The 24,141-nt window shown below is 40.2% G+C and overlaps 1 protein-coding gene across 4 annotated transcripts in view; it reads right to left on the bottom strand.

The window, feature by feature from the left end:
- The window catches only part of GCNT2 (glucosaminyl (N-acetyl) transferase 2 (I blood group)), a 144,519-nt gene extending 121,772 nt beyond the window's left edge, over nucleotides 1–22,747 (bottom strand). For all 4 annotated transcript variants that reach the window (XM_066377016.1, XM_066377020.1, XM_066377022.1 and 1 more), the window contains exon 1: nucleotides 21,398–22,747. In XM_066377016.1, the coding sequence (XP_066233113.1) occupies nucleotides 21,398–22,319 (922 nt within the window). In that variant the 5' untranslated portion in view covers nucleotides 22,320–22,747. The remainder of the gene's footprint in view (nucleotides 1–21,397) is intronic.
- Nucleotides 22,748–24,141: the final 1,394 nt, after the last annotated feature.

The following is a 24,141-nucleotide window of genomic DNA, read 5'->3' as shown; positions in this document are numbered from 1 at the left end:
AACAGATGAAGTTTTATCTTACTGCACATAACAGTGTAACATGATGCCAGCTGGTGCTTGATTTCTGAGCTCCACATGTGCTATGCATTGAATACTGTGTAAGTTTTTCAAAATGCTTTTAGTCTACAGTGCATGATTTGTAAATGCTCTGCATGGTGCAAAAGGTTGTTTGAATGAACCTGCAAGTTCCAAAGATATCTAAGAGAATCTCAGAAGTATTTTCATGGATGATACAGGCTGATAAGTGTCAATCACCCCAAGTGTAAGCAAATTCGACTAAGATCATTGGGTAATCTTCATACAACATCAGAGTGGTTAACTCTTTCACAGACCCGCACGAATTTTCTGGCACCCCCGTGGTTGAAAAACACTGCTGTAATCCAATTCCTGCCTAGCTTTTTCCTATCTTCATGTAACCTTTCCATTCCTGCCTTAAGTCCAGACACATAAAAGAAATGGTAAACTGTCATTCTCCTGGAGCATCTGAGATCTTGCCTCTCAGAAATTGTCAGTTTTCTCAAATAAACTCTTACAAAAATTTTCTACAGGTTTAAACCTTTCTCATGTTTACAGAATATTGACTAAAGATACATTAGTTGATGTAGTTTTATTAGAAAAATGGCAATTGCAGCCATTTGCTTCATAAAAGCAGGTCTTACAGTTTGCATAAAACCACAGAAAAGGAGTCAGATTATAGTAACTACATGTTAGGAAAGTATCTTGATTACATGGGTTGCTTTCTTTACTTTTTTTTTTAATTAAGTGAGAGGCAGGGAGGCAGAGACAGACTACTGCATGTGCCCCAACTGGGATCCACCCATCAAGTCTCCTACAAGGTAATGCCGTTGCTCAGCAACTGAGCTATTTTAGCACCTGAGGCAAGGCCATGGAGCCATCCTCAGTGCCCAGGGCCTACTTGATCAAACTATTTTTTTTAATTTTATTTTTGCATTTTTCCGAAGCTGGAAACGGGGAGGCAGTCAGACAGACTCCCTCATGAGCCTGACTGGGATCCACCTGGCATGCCCACCAGGGGGCGATGCTCTGCCCCTCTGGGGCGTCACTCTGTTGCATCCAGAGCCATCCTAGCGCCTGAGGCAGAGGCCAGAGAGCCATCCTCAGCGCCCGGGCCATCTTTGCTCCAATGGAGCCTCGGCTGCGGGAGGGGAAGAGAGAGACAGAGAGGAAGGAGAGGGGGAGGAGTGGAGAAGCAGATGGGCTCTTCTCCTGTGTGCCCTGGCTGGGAATCGAACCCGGGACTCCTGCACGCCAGGCCGATGCTCTACCACTGAGCCAACCGGCCAGGCCTTGATCAAACTATTTGAGCCTTTGCTACATAAAGATCACTTCTCCTGTGTGCCCTGACTGGTAATCAAACCTGCGACTTTCACACGGTGGGCCAACACTCTACTGCTGAGCCAAACGGCCAGGGCTACTTTATTTGTGTTTTTGTTTTATTCTTTGTAACAGAGATAGAGAGAGAGACAGAGAGAAGGATAGATAAGGACAGACAGCAAGGAAGGGAGAGAAATGAGAAGTATCAATTCTTTGTTGTGGCTTCTTAGTTGTTTGTTAATTGATTTTCATATGTGCCTTGACCGGGGGGCTACAGCAGACCGAGTGACCCCTTGCTCGAACCAGCGACCTTGGGCTCAAGCTGGTGAGCCTTGCTTAAACCAGATGAGCTGGCGCTCAAGCTGATGACCTCGGGGTCTCAAACTTGGGTCCTCTACATCCCAGTCTGATGCTATATCCACACTGCCACTGCCTGGTCAGGCGCGACCCCATATTTTCTTCATTCCACATATTTTTTTAATTCCGCACTGTTCCCACTGGGGACCTGGAATGACTAGCTGCGCTAGTTCATGGCATATGCCCAGATATAAAAATAAATACAGCTAGTGCTCGACTTACGACCATGATTGGTTCTGACAGACCAGTCGTAACATGATTTGGTCATAAGTTCAGTAGGCTATATGTACAGTACTGTGAAATGATGTTATAAAAATTTTTAAGTCATATTTTATCATAATTTTCTTTCATTATTGTTATATATCATAATTTTCTTTGTTCATTTTATGCTATTTGTATCATCTCTACATCATTTTGTTTCTTATTTTTACATTTGTCAGGTTTAAGTAAAACACTGCATTACTAGTAAAACTGGTTTAATATTTGCAAAGACAATTTCCTCTTGGTAGACATCTTGGGAGGGGTTTGATGAAAAATATCTGAGACACAAAACACAAATTGCTGTACCGGTTCTGGGATAACAGTTGAAATGGTGCACGCAGAGATGGTAGTGCTTCCAGAAGCTGGTCCGCACTGTCGTACGCCCAGCTGGGCAACGCTTATGCTGCCAGATGTGGAGCAGTCATGGCTAGCAATTGTGGTTGTAAAGTCGAATGGTAGTAATGTTGCATAGGTCATAAGTTGATCAATATTTGTATAGTTACTCTTTTATACCATTTCATTATGGAAATACCGCTCTTTTTGTTAACACATCATTATTATATTTATTATTAATATAAATATTATTATTATTTATTATTAACATCATTATATTATTTTTGGATAAATACACCCAAATAAAATGGATAGATTTCTCAAAAAGAAGCGCGATATTAAAGAATTTGATTCTGGAAGTAAGCAAAAGTTAAGTGTAAATAAAATAGGACTTGAAGGATGACGGGTAGAATTTAATTTACAGCATTCTTCATCATTTAACACTGAACAATACGATTGGATTAGAAACCCATTCATGGAAACTTCAAGTGATTTTGGTTTAACATTAACAGAAGAAGAACTGGCAGCTATATCCACTGATTATGGATTGATGATTAAACATAATAAATTGTCTCTTGAAGCCTTTTGGCTTTCTATAAAAGAATATGTGGCAATATCTGAAAAAGCTTTGAACATTTTACTACAATTGTCAACACCCTATTTATGTTAATTAGGATTTTCTACCCTCAACACAATTAAGAGTAAAAAGAGAGGAATTCTTCTCTTTTTACCAGGTATTGACATGGAAATGAGAGTTTGTCTTTCAAATATATGTTCAAACATTGAAGAAATCACTAGGACATATCAGGCTCATGTTTCTCATAAACACAAGAATGAAAAAACTTGACACATTTGCACCGGGACCTGCTGAATTTACTAAATCTTACTAAGAATGTATCTATTTATATAAAAAAGATAACTTTCCTGTCATTTTTTTATTTTTTAACTCCTCTTTTTTACAAATTCTAAAAAGCATAACAAAAAATGTAACATAAAAGTGTTTTTTAATGTCAGAATAAATTTAATTTTGTCGTATTTATTTCCTTTAATTACCATAAAAGCATGCTTGAACTTTATATATTTTTCTTTAATATTTGACTTAATTATTATAACATATTTCTCAGAAATTTGTATCTAGTGCACCTACAATTATTTGTAGAATTTTAAATGCGCCAGACATCAAAAAGTTTGAGAACTTAGAGGATTCAGGAGGTAGAAACTTAAATTAACATTTTGGCCATGCAGTGTGTCCTTCATTCATTATGTTGAAAAATTTCATCTAATTCTCTAAAAGGTACTTAGTCCTCTCATAAAAAGATATACCAAAGACCAACAAGCACATGAAAAGATGTTCAACATCATTGGTCATTAGAGAAATGCAAATCAAAATCACAGTGAGATATTATTTCAAACCCATTAGAATGGCTTAAGTAAAAAAAAGGTAATAACAAGTGTTGGTGAGGATGAAGTGTAATTGAAACACTCATATACTGCTGGGGAAATGTAAAATGGTACTTTCACTTTGGAAACAAACTTGGCAATTTCTTAAAATGTTAAATATAGAGTTATTATATGAACCAGCAATTTCACTTTTGGGTTCTACTCAGGAGAAATGAAAATTTGCCTACAGAAAGATTGTGTGAGGACTGAGCAGCATAATTCATAATGGCCAAAAAGTAGAAACAACCCAAATGTCTATCAATGGAAGATTGGGAAGAAAAAAAAATGTTTAAGCATAAAATAGAATAGTAGTCATCCACATAGAGGAGTGTATACTGATGCTACATTGTTGATGAAACTCAAAAATATTACACTAATTGGAAAAAACATATGATTCTCATTATATGAAATGTCTAGAAAGGGCAAATCTATATAAGAAAGTAAAGGTTGAGAGAGAGAAAATGGTGACAGAGTAGGCGGACATTACAATTTCCACTTTCCAGAACCAAAGTGGATTACAACTTAACTTAGGAACAATCATCTTGAAAAACCAACTTTGAACTGAACTAAGAGGAATCTATAGCCAAGCATCACCGAAGAAACCACACTGAGACTGGTGGAAGGGCGGAGGCATGGAAAGGGCTGCCTTGCTACCAGGAGTGAGAGGTGGCCCAGAGGGTCTCTCATGGCACGGTAGGTTGCCTAGAGAGTTGTGAGTCCTCAGCCCCAGGACTGGAGCCCCAGCCTGGAGCCCCAGAGACTAGAGTAGGCTTACTGACAGTATATAGCTTAAAGAAGAGCCAGGTTACTGTTTGCAAGAGGGAGACAGAACTCTCAGACCCAGGCTTTGTCTTAAAGGACCTGCACAGAAAACCTTGTTCACACCCACTTACCCGGGGCTCTGGGAATGGGGAGTGCTGAGAGGACTGGAGTTGTGAGAGGAGAGTGTAGTCTCAGGGGCACAGGGAGAGATTTTGGGGAACAGCCACCGTGACCCCTGTACTGGGTCACTCCCCAAACCTAAAGTGGCCATTTTTCCCAGGAGAAACAGTTCAAGCAAAGGGAAGCAATTGCCCACCCACCAGAGGCTCTCCTGATCCAGTCAGTGCAAAGAGTCGCTTAGAAGCAGGGCATGCATCAGGGACACAGGTTTTGAGTGCTGAGGTCTGGGCTAGCTACACCTCCCCCCCCCCCCAGATGGCTGAGTACCATCTGAAGGGCCCAGCTGAGGCAGTGGCCATGGTGTTCAGCCTGTGCTGCGACAGGAGGCAGAGCCCAGCAGGGTGTCCAATGTGCCTGTAGGGGGTTGGGCCCAGTGGGGGATCCCGTGCCCCTATTGGGAGGCATAGCCTGGCAAAGCAAGGCATACCCCATGCCCATGGGGGTGGGCCAGGCGAAGCGGCCCACATGCCCATGGCGCAGCCCAAGCTGCAGCCCACAAGCCCATACTTCCAGCAGTGCTGGTGCCTGAGTACCCAAGGATGAGGTGGCAGTAGGGGGCCAGCAGATAGACCACACCTCAGGAATAGAGAGGCCACACACACTGGCCAAGAGTTGATAAAAGCCAGCCTAGCAGTGCAGCTGATATTTACAATGGCATCTGGGCCCAGCAGAGGCAGCCACAAATTGTGGATCACCCGTAGCTCCAGAAGGTTGCTAAGGGCCAGTCATAAGCAGTGACCCCCACTGGTCTGCTCCAGGTTCCTGCCAGGGAGGTCCAGGGCTGTCATATCCGGCGGCAAGATATGAAGAACATCACCTCAGGACCTAACAACCCTAGTTAGAGTGGTATCTTAAGGAAGGGCTCATCATACCTGACCCAGTTAAAGCATAGAAAATGCTGACAGAAATAGAAAAAGAGTAGTAGCAGCAGACAAGTAGCCCACAGTGGATTACAAACAACAGCGGAGGCCAACCTAAAAAGATCTAGAAACAACACAACTGAAAGCTGGAGGCAGACAACACCAACCCTAGACTCAGCTAGCTACACAAACAGCAAATCCAAAGAAGCAATCTATACAGAGATAAAATGGGAAGACAGAGAAATGCAATCCAAATGAATCAACAAGAAAAATCCCCAGAAAAGAACTGAATGAGATGGAAATAACGAAGATACCAGATGCAGAGTTTAGAATAATGATTGTTAGGATGCTCAAGTATCTTAGAGCAACAATAGACAAACAAAATGAGTACCTAAATAAAGAGATAGCAAGCATCAAAAACAACATTGAAATCATAAAAAAGAATCAGACAGAAATGACAAAAACAATATCAGAAATAAAGCATACATTAGAAGAAATTAAAAGCAGGCTGGATGAAGCAAAGGATCGAATAAACAATTTAGAGCAGTGATTTTCAACCTTTATTTCTCACACACTCATAAACTAATTACTAAAGAAAAAGAGGCCCTGACCTCTTCTTCCTTAGTAACTAATTTATTTGTGCCATGAGATGAAAATGGTTGTATTTAGTCAGGGGCACTGACCTTAGTAATTAGTGTGTGTTTGTGCCATGAAAAAAAAAAAGGTTGCGAGGACAAGATAAGTGAAAGCACGGAAGCAGAACAGCAAAAGAAAAGAGTATCAAAAAGTCTGAGGAAACTCTAATAGAACTCTGTGACAACATGAAGAGAAACAAAATCCGCATCATAGGAATTCCTGAAGGAGAAGAGAAAGAACAAGGAATAGAGAATCTGATTGAAGGAATCATAGCCAAAAACTTCCCTAAATTGATGAAGAAAAAAGTCATACAAGTTCAAGAAGCACAGAGAATTCCATTAAAGAGGAACCCAAAAACACCTACACTATGACACACCATAATTAAAACACCAAAGATAAGAGATTAAAAAAAGATTACTAAAAGCTGCAAGAGAAAAGCAGTCAATCACCTACAATGGAGCTCCCATAAGGATGACATCCAACTTTTCAACAGAAACACTTGAAGCCAGAAGGGAATGGCAAGAAATATTCAAAGTAATGCAAAATAAGAGCCTACAACCAAGACTTCTTTATCCAGCAAGGATATCGGTGAAAATTGAAGGAGAAATAAAAAGCTTCTCAGACAAAACAACAACAACAAAAACCCTCAAGGAATTCATTACAACCAAACCAATGCTGCAAGAAATGTTAAGGGGCCTGTTGTAAACAGAACAAAGGGAAAAGAATTATCTAGTAAAAGAGGAATGTAGATTTAAAGAATAAAATGGCAATAAACAACTACATATCAATAATAACCTTAAATGTAAATGGATGAAATGCTCAAATAAAAAGACATAGAATAGCTGCATGGATAAGAAAACAGGACCTGTACATGTGCTGTCTACAGGAGACCCACCTCAAAACAAAAGATACACGTAGACTGAAAGTAAAGGATGGAAAAAAATATTTCATGGAAATGGAAATGAAAAAACAGCTGGGGTAGCAATACTTATAGCTGACAAATTAGACTTTAAAACAAAGGCTATAGTAAGGGAAAAAGAAGGTCATTACATAATGATAAAGGGAGCAATCCAACAGCAAGATATAACCATAATAAATATCTATGCACCTAATATAGGAGCACCTAAATATATAAAGCAGACTTTGATGGATATGAAGGGCGAGATCAACAGCAATACTATAATAGTAGGGGATTTTAATACCCCACTAACATCAATGGATAGATCCTCTAGAAAGAAAATTAACAAAGAAACAGCAGACCTAAAGGACACACTTGATCAACTGAATTTAATAGGTATCTTCAGAACCTTTCACCCTAAAGCAGCAGAATATGCACTCTTTTCAAGTGCTCATGGTACACTCTCTAGGATAGACTATATGTTAGGACACAAAATGAGACTCAATAAATTCAAGAAGATTGAAATCATATCAAGCAGCTTCTCTAATCACAATGGCATGAAACTAGAAGTCAACTACAACAGAAAAACTGAATAACATTCAAACACTTGGAAACTAAATAGCATGTTATTAAATAATGAATGGGTTAACAATGAGATCAAGGATGAAATTAAAAATTTCCTTGAAACAAATGAAAATGAACACACAACAACTCAAAATTTATGAGACACAGCAAAAGCAGTCCTGAGAGGGAAGTTCATAACATTACAGGCATACTTTAAGAAGCAAGAAAAAGCTCAAATAAACAACTTAACCCTGCATCTAAAAGAACTAGAAAAAGAACAGCAAGGAAAGCCCAGAGGAAGTAGAAGAAAGGAAATAATAAAGATCAGAGCAGAAGTAAATGACATAGAAGCTAGAAAAACAATACAGAGTATCAATGATACCAAGATCGGGTTCTTTGAAAAGGTAAACAAGATCAATGAACCTTTAACCAGACTCACCAAGAAAAGAAGAGAGACGACTCAAATAAATAAAATTAGAAATGAGAGTGAAAAAGTAACAACTGATACAGCAGAAATACAAAGGATTGTAAGAAAATACTATGAAGAATTGTATGCCAAAAAAATTAGACAACCTAGGTGAAATAGACAAATTCTTTGAAACATATAATCTTTCAAAAATCAATCTGGAAGAATCAGAAAACCTAAACAGACTGATTACAACAAATGAAATTGAAACAGTTATCAAAAACCTCCCAACAAACAAAAGTCCTGGGCCAGGTGGCTTCACAGGCAAATTCTACCAAATATTCAAAGAACTAACTCCTATCCTTCGAAGCTATTTCAAAAAATTCAAGAGGAGGGAAGACTTCCAAGCTCCTTTTATGAGGCGTGCATAATCCTCATTTCAAAACCAGGCAAAGACAACAAATACAAAGAAAGAAAACTGTAGGCCAATATCCCTGATAAATTTAGATGCTAAAATTCTCAACAAAATATTAGCCTACTGGGCCCTGGCTGGTTGGCTCAGCGGTAGAGTGTTGGCCTGGAGTGTGGGGGACCCGGGTTTGATTCCCGGCCAGGGCACATAGGAGAAGCACCCATTTGCTTCTCCACCCCTCCCCCTCCTTCCTCTCTGTCTCTCTCTTCCCCTCCCACAGCCAAGGCTCCATTGGAGCAAAGATGGCCCGGGCACTGGGGATGGCTCCTTGGCCTCTGCCCCAGGTGCTAGAGTGGCTCTGGTCACGGCAGAGCGACCCCCCGGAGGGGCAGAGCATCGCCCCCTGGTAGGCAGAGCATCGCCCCTGGTGGGCGTGCTGGGTGGATCCCGGTCGGGCGCATGCGGGAGTCTGTCTGACTGTCTCTCCCCGTTTCCAGATTCAGAAAAATACAAAAAAATTAAAAAAAAAAATTAGCCAACTGGATCCAGCAATACATGAAAAAAATCATAAATCATGATCAAGTGGGACTTATTCTGGGGAGCCAAAGCTGGTACAATATTCTCAAATCAATCAATGTGTTTCATCATATAACAAAAGGAAGAAGAAAAATCACATGATAATTAATATCAATAGATGCAGAAAAAGCATTTGATAAAATCCAGCACTCATTCATGATCAAAACTCTCAGCAAAGTGGGAATACAGGGAACATACCTCAAGATGATAAAGGCCATCTATGACAGACCCACAGCCAACATCATACTCAAGGGGCAAAAATTAAAACCAATCCCCTTAAGATCAGGAACAAGGCATGGGTATACCCTTTCACCACTCTTATTCAGCATAGTTCTGGAAGTCTTAGTCACAGCAATCAGCCAAGAAGAAGAAATAAAAGGCATCCAAATTGGAAAAGAAGAAGTAAAACTATCATTATTTGCTGATGATATAATACTGTACATAGAAAACCCTAAAGTCTCAGTCAAGAAACAACGTGACGTGATAAATGAATTCAGCAAGGTGGTAGGATATAAAATTAATATTCAGAAATCAGAGGCATTTTTATATACCAACAATGTACTCTCTGAAAGAGAAATTAAGAAAATAATCCCCTTCACTATTGCAACAAAAAAGATAGAGTACTAGGAGATAAAATTTAACCAAAGAGGTTAAAGACTTGTACTCGGAAAATTATAAAACATTGATAAAAGAAATTAAGGAAGATACAAACAAGTGAAAACATGTACTGTGTTCATGGATAGGAAGAATAAACATCATTAAAATGTCTATATTAGCCTGACCTGTGGTGGCGTAGTGGATAAAGCGTCAACCTGGAATGCTGAGGTTGCCAGTTTGAAACCCCGGCTTGCCTGGTCAAGGCACATATAAGAGTTGATGCTTCCTGCTCCTCCCCCTGTTCTCTCTATCTCTTCCCCCCCCCTCTCTAAAACTGAATAAATTTTTAAAAATGTCTATATTACCCAAAGCAATTTATAAATTCAATGCAATTCCATTAAAATACCAATGATGTACTTCAAAGATATAGAACAAATATTCCAAAAATTTATATGGAACCAAAAAAGAACACGAATAGCCTTAGCAATCTTGAAAAAGAAGAATAAAGTGGGAGGTATCACACTTCCGTATATCAAGTTATACTACAAGGCCATTGTACTCAAAACAGCTTGGTACTGGCATAGAACAGGAATATAGATCAATGGAACAGAACCGAGAACCCAGAAATAACCCCACCTTTATGGACAGTTGATATTTGACAAAGGAAGTAAGAACATACAATGGAGTAAAGACAGCTTCTTCAACAAATGGTTTTGGAACAACTGGGCAGCTACCTGCAAAAAAAAATGAAACTAGACCACCAACTTACACCATTCATAGAAATGAACTCCAAATGGATAAAAGACATAAATGTAAGTTGTGAAACCATAATCATCTTGGAAGAAAACATAGGAAGTAAGCTCTCCAACATCTTTTGCAGCAATATATTTGCTGATTTATCTCCATGTGCAAGTGAAATAAAGGACAGGATGAATAAATGGGACTATATCTAACTAAAAAGCTTTTGCACAGCTAAAAACATTATGAACAAAATAAAAGGGCAAATCACACAATGGGAGAACATATTCGACAATACGTCTGATAAGGGGTTAATAACCAAAATTTATAAAGAACTTGTAAAACTCAGCACCAGGAAGATAATCCAATTAAAAATGGGAAAATAAATGAATAGACACTTCTCCAAAGAGGACATACAGATGGCCAATAGGCAGATGAAAAAATGTTCAACATCACTAATCATTAGAAAATGCAAATTGAAACCACAATAAGATACCACCTCACACCAGTCAGAATGGCACTCATTGACAAAACACACGATAGGTGCTGGCGATGATGTGGAGAAAGGGGAATCCTTCCGAGCTGCTGGTGGGAATGCAGACTGGTGCAGCCACTGTGGAAAACAGTATGGAGATTCCTCATAAAATTAGAAATGGAAATTCCCTTGGACCCAGCCATCCAACTTATAGGAATATATCCCAAGGACACCATATCACCGACTGAAAAAAAGAAATGCACCCCCATGTTTATGGCAGCATTGTTCACAATGGCGAAGATCTGGAAACAGCCCAAGTGTCCATCAGTGGATGAGTGGATTAAAAAGCAGTGGTACATATATACAATGGAATATTATGGGGCTATGAAAAAGATGGAAATATTACCTTTTGCAACAATATGGAGGGACCTGGAAACTATTATGTTGAGAGAAATAAGCCAGGCAGAGAAAGAAAAATATCATATGACCTCACTCATTCAAAGAATCCAAAGAATAATGAGAACTGAGGAATGAAATTGAGACAGAGGAGGGATCAAAGGGACCAGAGGAAAAGAGGACAGAGGGAAAGGGGATGAGAGGATGGGATCAGAGAAGGAAAGAGATTGGTGAAATTATATATACATAACACAGTGTTATAGAGAGCAGGACAGCAAATCCTGGAGGGAAAGGGGGAAGGCATTGGTGGAGGGGGCAAAGAGGGTATCAAGGGGAACATGGCAGTGGGGGAAGAGATATATTGGGCGGGACACTTGAATCTATGTAAACACAATAAATTAAAATCAATAAAATTAAAAAAAAGAAAGTAAGGTTTGGATATAGAAATGGAAAGTGGCTATAGATGAACATAAGGTTTCTTTTGGAGGTAATAAAAATATTCTATATTAGATTGGGACCTTAGTTGCATGACTCTATAAATATACTAATAGTTATTGAATTGTACACTTGATATGGGTAAATCTGGTGAATTTACAGTGTGTGAATGATATACCTGAATTACCTACCTCACATTTTTGGTATGTAAATAATACTTCAATAAAGCTATTAAGTTAGATGAAAAAGCCACAATTCATCCAGTGCTGGATATTGATGATGATGATGGTGGTTTACATGTCTTCTAGAAAGGCTTTGTAGCACCTAAACTAGAGGCTCAACTGAAAGTAGCTGGTAATTCTGTTGGTCTGTTGTAAGCTGTCAGTGACTTGGACAGTAGAAAACTTCTGGATTTGTATGAAAGCAACATCATATTTATTTTATACTAGCAGCTTAAGGTGAGTCCAATTCAATCTGAAGTCAAGCAAATCACAGTGCTGCTTGAGGCTGGAGAAGACATAAAGCTCATGGGACCATCTAGGTCTCTGCATTCTGTCAGTGCCCAGATTCCCAAACAGCAAACCCTAACAAGAAGATAAGGACCATCTGTGAGGTAAAAACAGAGCACCTGGGGCAGGGAGGACAAAGGTCAACTCTGCCTGGCTGGTGGTGGTAGGGTGTTGGGTGGGCTGACCCAACAACTCATGGGGAATGGTATGGTGGGGGGAGGGGGCGGGGAACAGTTTCTTAAAGATAATCAGGATTTCTCCAGGCAAAAAAGGGCCTACAGGGAAATCTGGCATAAAGATCAAGAAGTCTGTTTGGAGGTTAGCAATTTTAAAGGGATTTCAAGTTGAGGTCAAATAAACCAACATTTTCTGGATATAGTCAAATCAAAGCCTCTCGTGGCTAAAATGAGTGGTGAATTTCCTTAACTGATGACTTTACTTTTCTAGACTGGAACTAAAATGCACAATTTCAATCTTCAAAATGCATAAATGCCATTATAGCAATCAGATGACTAATAACTCTCAGGCCAACACCATTCCCAAAGTGTTTTTTTGTTTGTTTGTTTTTTATGAGACAGAGAGAAAAAGAGAGAGAGAGAGAGAGAGAGGGAGGGAGAGAGGGAGGGAGAGCAGAAGCATGAACTCATACTAGTTGTGGCGCTTTAGTTGTTCATTGATTGCTTCTTATATGTGCCTTGACAGAGGGTGGGGTGGGAGTGGTGCTCCAGCTGAGCCACTGACCCTTTGCTCAAACCAGAGACCTTAGGCTCCAGCCAACAAGCTTGGGCTTTAAGCTAGCAACTTTTGTGCTCAAGCCAGTGACCATGAGATCATGATGATGAGCCCATGCTCAAGCCAGTGACCTTGGAGTTTGGAACCTGGGACCTCAGCATCCCAGATAGACAGATGTTCTAAGCACTGCTCCACCATCAGTCAGGCCCAAAGTGTTTTCTAATGTATTCAGCATAGGTGGCAAAGGAGTTTTCCCTTTAGTTTTATTTATTGATTGACTTTAGAGAGAGAAAAAGAGAGAGAGAGAGAGGGAGAGAGAGAGATATGTCAATTTGTTGTTTTACTTATTCATGCAGTCATGGGTTGATTCTTGTATGTGCCCTGACCAGGGATCAAACCCACAACCTTGGCATATCAGGACAATGCTCTAACCAACTGAGCTATCAGCCAGGGAGGATCCTCCCTGCCCTTTAGAAAAGTAGGTAGGGGTGTGGGGCAGGACTCCTGACCTGTCCACTATGTAAAAGCTGAACTGGAATTGAGAAAGAGGAAAATAAACTTTCTGCAAAGCTGCAGGAGAATTTTCTGCATTTGTAGAAAATACTGTATTAGACGAGCAGAGTGATACTCTTCTTTCCTGTTTATTTGCTTCTCCTTCAACATTGTATTGGAACCACACACAATGATGGGGCTAGGCAATATCTGGTTCACATGATCACATTTGGGGGTGGGGTGGGGGAGGAGGGGCAGAGATACAGGGTAGAGGGAGATCAAGACCTACACAAATAGTTAAGATGCAATGGAGGAGATGCTATTACCCAAGGAGGAGTAAAGTGGGTGGGGACGGCTGGCTGCTTCTGTAGGAGAGGAAAAGGGCAACAAAAGCTTCTCTGAAGAAGTGATTTCTGCTAGTGAATCTTGAGAAATGACTAGTATGAGCAGCAAAAGTAAAGAGCATTCTAGAACAACGAAACAACATAAGCAAGGATGGGGGACCATTTATTTTCAGACCAGTCTACAGTGACAGCATGTGAAACAATCGACTAGTCACAGAATGCTGCTTCCTAATAAGAGGAAAGAGAAACTAACTACTTAAAACTCTCATACACATCACATTGCTAAGTAAAGCTACAGCTGAGGGGTAACCTCTGTAGGCTACATACTTGACTTCTAGCAAAAAATTATCTTTGCACCTTCAAAACCAAACGTTCATGGAGTTTTTCAAGTTACACACAGAAGTTTTAAAACAACACTAAAACCTCAAAAATCAATGTCTAACAAGTTTGTCTGTTTCTCCTTTGAACATTTCGAAAGTTCCTACAATGCGCCAGGTACAATTTGTATACTCTAATCCTTCTAACAGTCTGACAAGGAGACAGTTTATCGTCAATATATAGATGCAGAATCAGGCTCAGAGAAATTAGGTGTCTTGCCCAAAGTTACACAGACTGTATATAGCAGGGCCAGGCAGGGGTCGTCAAACTTTTTTAAAAAACTGCCCACTTTTGCAGTGCTGGTCAACCTGGTCCCTACTCTGCAACCAAACGGCACAGTGATTGGCCCACCATGAAAGCTGGACCGCCCACTAGTGGGCAGTAGGGACCAGGTTGACCAGCACTGCAAAAGTGGGCGGTTTTTATAAAAAGTTTGAAGACCCCTCTGCAAAAGTCTAAAATGCATTCTAATTGATGACCACAGTTGCATAATTGATTACTCCAGTTCAGCTGAGATTAACCCTTATTTTTCACATTCTCCATGACCACTCTGTGACTGCCAAGTTATACTGTTCAATTCCCCCCACCTCCTCTATCCAGTCTCCTCCCCACCACATCTGGTAACCACCAGTCTGATCTCTGTATCCATGAGTCTGTTTCTGTTTTGTGTGTCTGTTTATTTTGCTTTTTAGATTGCACATATAAATGAAATCATATGGTAATTGTCTTTCTTTGTCTGACTTACTTTATTTAGTCCTCAACATCCATCTATGTTGATACAAATGGCAAGATTTCATTATTTTTTATGGCCAAGTAATATTCCATTGTATATATGTACCACCACTTCTTTATCCAATCATCTATTGATGGGCTGCTTCCATATCTACGCTATTGTAAATAATACTGTAACAAACATAGAGATGCATATATCTTTTCAAATTAGTGTTTTGGATTCCAGAAGTGGAATTGTTGGGTGATCAGGTAGTTTTATTTTTAATTTTTTGAGAAACCTCCATACTGTTTTCCATAGTGGCTGAACCAATTTGCAATCCCATCAACAATACACAAGGGTTCCTTTTTCTCCATAACCTCAACAACAAAAAATGTTATTTCTAAATATTAAGTATTAATAATAGCTTCATTACATTAAATTAATTAATTATATCTTCATTTAATGAACTTGATAATAATATTGAAATTTCAGGGTCACGGCTCATTCCTTAGAAATCCCAGAAGCTTGTGTAATTAACAAAGCAAATATGTTCAAACATATCATCATTATTATGCAAATCATTTTTGATGATAACATATGTAGACATGTAAGAAGCATACAAACCAACTAACCTACATTTTAGGGGAATTTCTGATTTTGAGAAATTATAATCTTTTTTTAAACTTAGAAAAATATCAAAATCTCTGATGGTCCACTTTTTGGCTGACTCATAACTAAGAAATTAAGCTCATTATTCTACAACTTAAAACAGAAGATACTGAATGTCTAGGTGCCTTGAGTTCTATCAGAGTTTAACTTCCAAGACAACACAGCTATGCATTATCCTCTTGAGGAAAAAGAACCAGGGAAAATAGTCTAACTTAGCTAGGGCAGGAGAACAAGGAAGCTAAGCACAGAGAATGAGCCCCAGGAAGCCCAGAGAATAAACTCAGTGACCGTGAAGGCAGGCAGAGATAGGAATAGCAAAGATCCGCTCATCCACAGTTATACTCCCACCTATTTCTTCTGGACAAGCTACAAAACTCATGCCACTGTTTCCTTGATAATCTATCTATGTAAAAGGTGAAGGTAATAGTAAAACATACCCTGCCCCCCATTCTCTCCCCTGCAAAATCTGCCCATATGCCCTGTGACCTTGGAAGCTTTGTGAGCAGGTGTTTGAAGAACATAAATTCCCTCTGGACTTGTTGATATCCCAGCCAAATCCCTGGGTCCCTGAGGATGAGTTCCCAGGACTAGCCTGATTCAGACCTTCTCTTCCCTGCCTCCTACAGTCACTTCTCTCAAGATTTCAGCCCTTGGCACCTCAGCTTTGTATTGTTATGTAGAAAGAGGCTAAAGTGATTAGCCAGTCTCAAATCATGACAAAAGGTCATGGCAGTATGGGCTCTATAGCCAATGGGAAAGAGACAGGCTCCTCTGTCAAGGGCACAAGGGTGTGTATGTGACACAGAATACTAACAGGGCAGGTCTAGACAGAGGCTGGCTCCACCGGAAGGAAAATGAGAAGTGGAAAGAATCTGGCTTCCAGGCTCACGATCTCCAATGGTCTTCCTTTCTCTAATCCTTCCCCTTCAGGTACTTTGGAATCCCTCTTTCCTCTCATCTGCAACACAACCTGCTCTCAGGAAAGGCTCCTATCTCATCCATTCACATTTTAATATACATTAGAAGTAAACTCCCACAGAATCATATTAGAAATACTCCTTTGTACCAAGTGAGGTGGAAATCACTGGGTCAGTTTTTAAATCTTTAAATTCAAAGAAACACAGACCAATGAAACAAAACCACTGAAAGCCCTTATTACAGGCAGAACCCAGAGAAGCACGCAACCAGTAACTCAGAAGGAAAGTAGTGGTTGCACCTGCAGCCTGTAAGTGGCTCTTGTTCCGAATCAGGAATCACTCGCAGCTGAGTCAGGCGATAAACTGAAAGGCTGCTGTCTTTTTTTTTTTTTTTTTGTATTTTTCCGAAGCTGGAAACGGGGAGGCAGTCAGACAGACTCCCGCATGCGCCCGACCGGGATCCACCCGGCACGCCCACCAGGGGGCGATGCTCTGCCCATCCGGGGCATCGCTCTGTCACGACCAGAGACACTCTAGCGCCTGGGGCAGAGGCCAAGGAGCCATCCCCAGTGCCCGGGCCATCTTTTGCTCCAATGGAGCCTCGGCTGCGGGAGGGGAAGAGAGAGACAGAGAGGAAGGAGAGGGGGAGGGGTAGAGAAGCAGATGGGCGCCTCTCCTGTGTGCCCTGGCCGGGAATCGAACCCGGGACTTCCGCACGCCAGGCCGACGCTCTACCACTGAGCCAACTGGCCAGGGCCAAGGCTGCTGTCTTGTTGTGCGCTGGATCAGGGAATAGAAGTGGGAAAGAGTTTGGAGGCCAACGGAGGAAAGATGGGTGGGAGGAGGCAGAAGGAAGACTGGAAATCCCTAATTTTACAATAGGTAATAAAGTTTATATGGCAACCTCTTTAAAGCTGTATCTGAGGTCCCTTTCCATAACATGTGTGTCCCCATGGGAGCCTTCACTGCAGTAGACCATGCAGGAGTTCTTCCCTCTGAGAGGCTTCCTGAGGACCTGCCACTTACTGTGCCTAGGTGACCATGTTTTGCTTTGCACTTTAAACCATAGGACCTGCTACCTTTGCCACCCCAGCAGGAATAACTTGAGGCCTAAGTGGAAGACAGTCATCTACAGAGAGGTCAGCAGCAGTCTATGATATAGTGTGAACTGAAAACAAGGATACTCACTGAACAGGGACAACATGGCCCAAAGCAAGACTCTCTGAAGAAGATGCAGAGAGAAACTGCCATCCAGAGCAGCACAGAATCTTGTGATACAGGGAAAAATGTATAAAGTAGAAGCCACAGAACTCATGGGCCCATAAGCAAGTGGCAGCTGTGAAGCTGAGGTAGAGATTTCAGATAAGGAAAAAGCAGCAGGCAGAGCAAAAGCAGCAGAGGCAAAAATGCTGACCCATGAGCATGGCTGACGTCTCAAACTGCTGGGACAGCACTGCTAATGTCTAATCACCGGCCTGAGCATCACAGCAGCCACCAGACACACATATAAATGTTACTCTATATTGTGTTAGATACAGTACGTTATTTAAATTAATTTTGCCTATCGACTTTTGTTCCTTTTAATGTGACTACTAAAATATCTAAAATTACATACGTGGCTCACATTACATTTCTATTGTGAAGTGTTTTTTTTTTCCTGGCCAATTACTTGTTTGAGAATGCTAATTAGCCCCACTCATTGCAGTTGACTAGAACAATCTTAAAAACAGCCCAAACAAACAACTCATATATTGACTAGAAGCGCCCTCCAAACAGAAATAGCCCATATTTCCACAGAGCAGGAATAATAGTTAAACAAGATGGCATTCTAAGTTCCCATTTTCTCACCTCCTCATGACCAAGTCTTGCACTCTGGCCACCCCAGATCCCACTTGAGTCAGCTGCACCAGTCAGGACCACAGCTTCCAGCAAGTGTCCTTCATGTGTGTAACACCAAGAGTATTCCAAGGGCTTACTCTTCTAAATGTCTGAAATGCATGGAGCAATGCATTTGTTTTTCATTGCTTTGCTAACCTGTAACTGCTAAACATGGGTGTAAAAATCCAGTTTCAGTAGATAAATAATGTTGAGGAGTCAGGCTGTTACTCCTAAATTTCTGTTCAGAAAACTGATGAAATTGGGGATCATGGACCCTTGGAGAGGAAGAGACTCATAACCCATTATGTCCAACACTGAATAAAGGACTTTCTATCCCAGCCTTTCTCCAGCTTCTGCTGCCACATATTCCTTGGGCTTGTTTGCCACAGAGCAGGCTATCCATTTTCATCCCAGGTCAATGGCTTCTTTCATCTCCTAGCTGCTTCTTTCAAAACTAAAGTTGGTTCAATATTTTTCTCACAAGCCAATCTTGATGTAAAGCCTTTTTCAGATTAAATATCCTTTTTGTCATTGATAATTTAAAAAGAATAATATAGGTGGGGGTTGGCCTTTCATCCTCCTTGGCTGCTCTTTTTGGAACCTGCTTTGTCAGTGTCTCCCCTGAAAGCATGATGCCCAGACCTGAACAGTATCCATCATTCTTGGTACAAGTAACACATAAGAGAGAAGTGGGGCTTTTACTTCCCTTTTCTTGACCCTGCTATTTCCTACGAATGGCTATACTGTCAACCCCCCCACCTCACTTTCTTTAGCCCTGAATTCTTTTATTGCTATAACATTAACCCTTCCAACTCTGTGAAAGTAACAGATTTAAAAGAAAACAAAAACACTAATTTGGGAAGATATACTCAGCCCATGTTTACTGCAGCAGCATTTACAATAGCCAAGATATGGAACCTACCTATGTGTCATGGAGGAATAGATAAAGGAAAATGTGGTATATGAATATACACACACACATACACACTCGCATACACACAGTGGATTATTATTCAGCCATAAAAAAGAAATCTTGCCGTTTACAACAAAATGATAGGATTTAGGCCATTATGCTACAAGACATAAATGAGAGAAAGACAAATACCGTATAATCTCATTTCAGTGTGGAATCTGGGAAAAAGAAAAAGAAACCAAAAACTGAACTCATAGAAACAGAGAACATATTGGTGGTTGCCAGAGTGGGGGGTGAATGGGGGCATTAGATAGTGAGGGTGGAGTGGGAAAAATGGGTGAAGATGGTCAAAAGATACAAACATCCAATTCTAAATAAGTCCTGGGGATGTAAGGTACAGCATGGTGCACCTAGTTGATAATACTATATTGTATATTTACAAGCTGCTAAGAGAATAGTTTGTAAAAGTTCTTATCACAAGAAAAAATATTTCTAACCCTGTGGGGTGATGGATATTAACTAGATTTATTGTGGTGATCATTTTGTCCTATGTACTAATATTGAATCATTATGTTGTACACCTGAAACTAATATAATGTTACATCAATTGTATCTCAATTAAGAGGAAGGAAAGAAAGAAAAAGAAAAAAGAAAGGAAGGAAAAAAAAGAAAATTATTTTCTAGTGGTTGGGAGAAAAAAACCACATGGTACGTCTCTAAAGTTTTGTATACTAATATCTAAAACTAACAGTTATAATGAATGGTTCATAGCCCTGGTTATTCCTGAGACTCTCCTGGCCAATCCACCTGGGAAGTCAGGCCCCCTGGAAAATGGGGCCTGGCTTGAAATATTTTTAAAAGCTCCAGGTCACTGTGATATGCATCCAGGGTTGAACCATTAAGCTCAAGAAACCATGAACCTGATCCTCATATTGATTCAAATTACTTTTCCCTTGAACTGTGACTGAATTTTTATTTTGACTTGAACTAGCAGAAATGAATTGGTTCACTGTAAACAACCTGAGATTGTTCAAATCATTTGGAACTTGGGCCAAAAGGAGTTAATTTAGTAACAACTGAGAACTCATTGAAAATCAAGTTAAAAAGAACATCAGGTTTAGGAGACCTGGTTTATAATTGGCACATTTATTTTCTAGCTGGGTAATTTGAGCACACCATGTGACCACACTGAAGTTTCTTTGTATATAAAATGAAGGCACTGGTCTAGAAATCCTTAAGGTGTTCTAAATTCTGATTTGATTTCAGGAAAGAACTTGCAAATGAAAAATTTTAAATTGTACCCTGCTCTAATTTGAAAGGATGTGAATTTAGCTAGAGGAGCTTCAGCAGGGGAAAAAAATACATTTAAAATATTCAAATTTAATTTATAATATTTATTTCTGATTATAAATGCCATCACACTTAAAGCAATACTGGGTTTAATCTTGTTTGTGTAGCCAGTGTTCCCTCCATCCCCTGCCCTGTCTCAAGGTTGAAGCACATATATATTTTAAAAAAATTTTATTTACTGATTTTAATGAGAGAGGAGGGGAGGAAGAGAGAGAGACACACATAAAGGAACATAGATCTGTTCCTTTCTGTGCCCTGACCAAGGATCGAACCTCTACACTTTGGGACGATACTCTAACCAACTGAGCTATCTGGCCAGGGCAAGGCTGAAGCACATATTTGAAGTAGGTCTCTGGACTCAGAAAGGCAGCCTGGGATAAAGGGAAAATCAAACCAGAGAGTAGAACTCTACCACTGCCCCCCAATCACTATGCCTTATTCCCTCATCTGTAAAACAGAGGTGAGTTATATCAAACTGTTCTATGAGCAGAGCTGCTATAAAAAAATTTTAAATTCACATTTGACACTGTAAAGATCTTTGAAATATTAATTCTTTTACTATATTTTAAGCTCTTTATTCAATATTGATCATGCAATGTATAGTCATAAAAACAAAAGTTAAGAAACATACTGACCTGGCCTGGGCTGGGTGGTTCAGTTGGTTAGAGTGCTGTCCAGATACACCAGGGTTGTGGATTTAAGCCCCAGTCAGGGCACATACAAGAATTAACCAACAAATGCAAGAATAAATGGAACAAATTTGACGTTTTTCTCTCTCTCCCTTACTTTCTCTCTAAAATAAATTAAAATAAAAACAAAAAAGAAAAATAAGACATACTTACCAGGAATCCTATTGAGTGTCACCCAGAAATGTTCATCAGGACTATAGGTGTCCTTGGACCAGGACAGTAAGTCAAGTGCCTGCTGGTCTTGGAGGACAAAGTTAGCGAATTCCCTTGTGAGGGCCACATAGGCAGTGCCAAAGTAAATGGTCATATTGTGAGGAGGCGAAGTTTTCAATTGTGTTGTTTTAAGCATATAGGAATTTTGTTTGTGCAATATTTCTTGGTGGACATATTTAGTTCGTCCAATAGCATGATTGGGAGGCAGCACCCCTGGGGTAATGTTTTTCCCTTTAAATCCTTTCAGATACTGAACTATTTCCTTGTTGGTTTTCAGGGGGAAATCTTGCCCACAGGTGTTGATGGCATACTTCCATGGGATCGCTGTGGCCAAAAGATCTTTGATGCAGTTCAGGTCAGCCTGGAGCCTGGAAATCCCACCATAGACAACTGGCTCCATCTTGGAAGCCAGAAAGGCATTTGGGAAGCAGCTCAGTAATTGCTCTACTGCATCTTTAAATTCAGCTGTTGCCTTTTTATCCACATGAATGCAGTAGACATTCTGAGGCATGTAAATTGCCCTGAAGAGTCTCTCAAAAGTGCCAAAGTCTTTGTGGATGGTCACTGTGTAAGCCAAAGGGAACTCAGCCTCTTCTTCAGAGAGTGTTTCTGTTATATAGTGACTTTGAACCATGTATTCATAACAGGCAGATTCACTGAGGCTAGTTTTCAGTGCATTGTCTGTTGAGTAAAAAGCCTTCCCCTTAACAATCTGATGACAGGTTTCTGCTAAGAGTGAAGCATTGTAAAGAGATGCCTTCAAAAAACATTTCTCCTCCCATAACTTATTATTGTAAACAAATACAAAAATCAGGGCAGTGATAAGAGACACACTAAAAAGACAGTGCTTCCAAGAGCCCATTTTTCAAAACCAGGAAATGAGTAAAATGTCTATTCAGATTTGATCAGAGTAGAGATATAATTAACTTACACTTTCTCCAGAATCCATAATCATCCTTTTGGTATGTGTGGTTCTGACTGGTTGTTTCATGCCCTTCCAGTTGACCATTCTTGTCCTTTTTCTTTCTTCCTTCCTTCCTCATTTACCACTGTGTTGCATGTCCACCTTTCTTTGACACATTTCTGAAGTAATTCCTTTGGATTTCCTTTGCTCAGTCTCCCAATAATGTGCAACCTGTTACGACACAAAAATAAGTTGCCAGGGAAGTTGTGTTTCCAATGTGTCCACCTAACCTCACAGTAAAATCACTAAGGGGTGAGGTGACCATTCTGCAAGTCATCGCGACAAGACTTCACAACAAGCCTCTCTCTTGGCCAAAGGTTGTCAACTGTGTCAACTCCCCAACTTCCTGTAATACACTCACCTGACTGAGTTTGTTTGCTTAAACGGTACTGCCAAGTTAAAAGCGTCAGTTCTAACCATGTGAACACCGCCTGGAGAGATCTTCTGTCAATAAATATTTAGCACTTAAAAATAAAATGCTTAACCCTGTCATTTTCCACACACACACCTGTCTTCATATTGATTGGGTATGCTATAAAGCAAGCACATGACTGGCTGTTTGGCCAAATTCTTTCCAGCACTTAATTTTCCCTGCTCTTAGGTAAGGACTATTACAACACTCATTAGCAAGCTTACCTCATCACCTAACTTATTCCACAAAGTGACTGGGGCATTCTGATGAATAAAGGCTAACTTTTCTTAGCAAAACAAAACAAAACAAAACAAAAAAAAGAACAGCCAGTTATCATCTAAAAATTGTGTAGAGGATAAAGCTAAATGTCAAGTTTATTTTCACTCTAGACCAGGGGTCTCAAACTCAACTCAGCATGTGGGCCGCAGAGCAAGATCACAGCCGTTCGGCGGGCTGCACTAGGTCTACAAAAGGCAACTGTTATGCAACACTTTTCTCACTGCAGTTGAAAACAAAAAAAAAATCAGTACAAGAAGCACAATCGTACATGCAGTTTACTCAGTGTCACAAAACGACCAGAAACTGTAGTTTGTATCACAACTGCTGTTAATTAAGCTAATATCTAGCTAGGATGCTAGAGAAATGAAAAATACAAGTAGGCCCCTAGGCTTACTTAATTTTATCCAAAATATTTTGAACTTCGTGGATTAGTCTGCGGGCCGCACAAAATTGTTTGGCGGGCCGCATGCAGCCCGCGGGCCGCGAGTTTGAGACCCCTGCTCTAGACCAAGTAGAATACAGGGGAAATGGCGTGATGCCAGCAGAAGTAGGAGAGAGGAGCCATCTCAGTTTGGGACCACTGAGAATTGAAGGAGAGAAGGTCCTTAAATTTAGATGTATAAACCCCTTCAAAGGAGTTACATTAACTAAAAAGAGAGAGAGAGAGAGAGAGAGAGAGAGAATAGGTAATTTTATTACATTTACAAGTCAGTCATGAAACTAAAAATGAGAACACAAGACTAAACCTACGGAACAGCCATTGGACTCCAGAGGCCACACCCTTCTTATACACAGACAAAATGGGAAGGCAGAGAAATGCAACCCAATTGAATCAAGATAAATCCCCAGAGAAGGATTTGAATGAGTCAGATATAACCAAATTACCAGATGCAGAGTTTAAAATACTGATTGTTAGGATGCTCAAAGATCTGAGAACAACAATAGATGGACATAACAAACATCTAAATAAAGAGATAGTAAGTACAAAAAAGGACATTGAAATAATAAAAAAGAATCAGTCAGAAATGA

Source organism: Saccopteryx leptura, chromosome 3 (genome assembly GCF_036850995.1).
Source record: "Saccopteryx leptura isolate mSacLep1 chromosome 3, mSacLep1_pri_phased_curated, whole genome shotgun sequence".
In the NCBI taxonomy this organism is placed as follows: Eukaryota; Metazoa; Chordata; class Mammalia; order Chiroptera; family Emballonuridae; genus Saccopteryx; species Saccopteryx leptura.
This window is presented reverse-complemented; position numbering and strand designations above follow the sequence as displayed.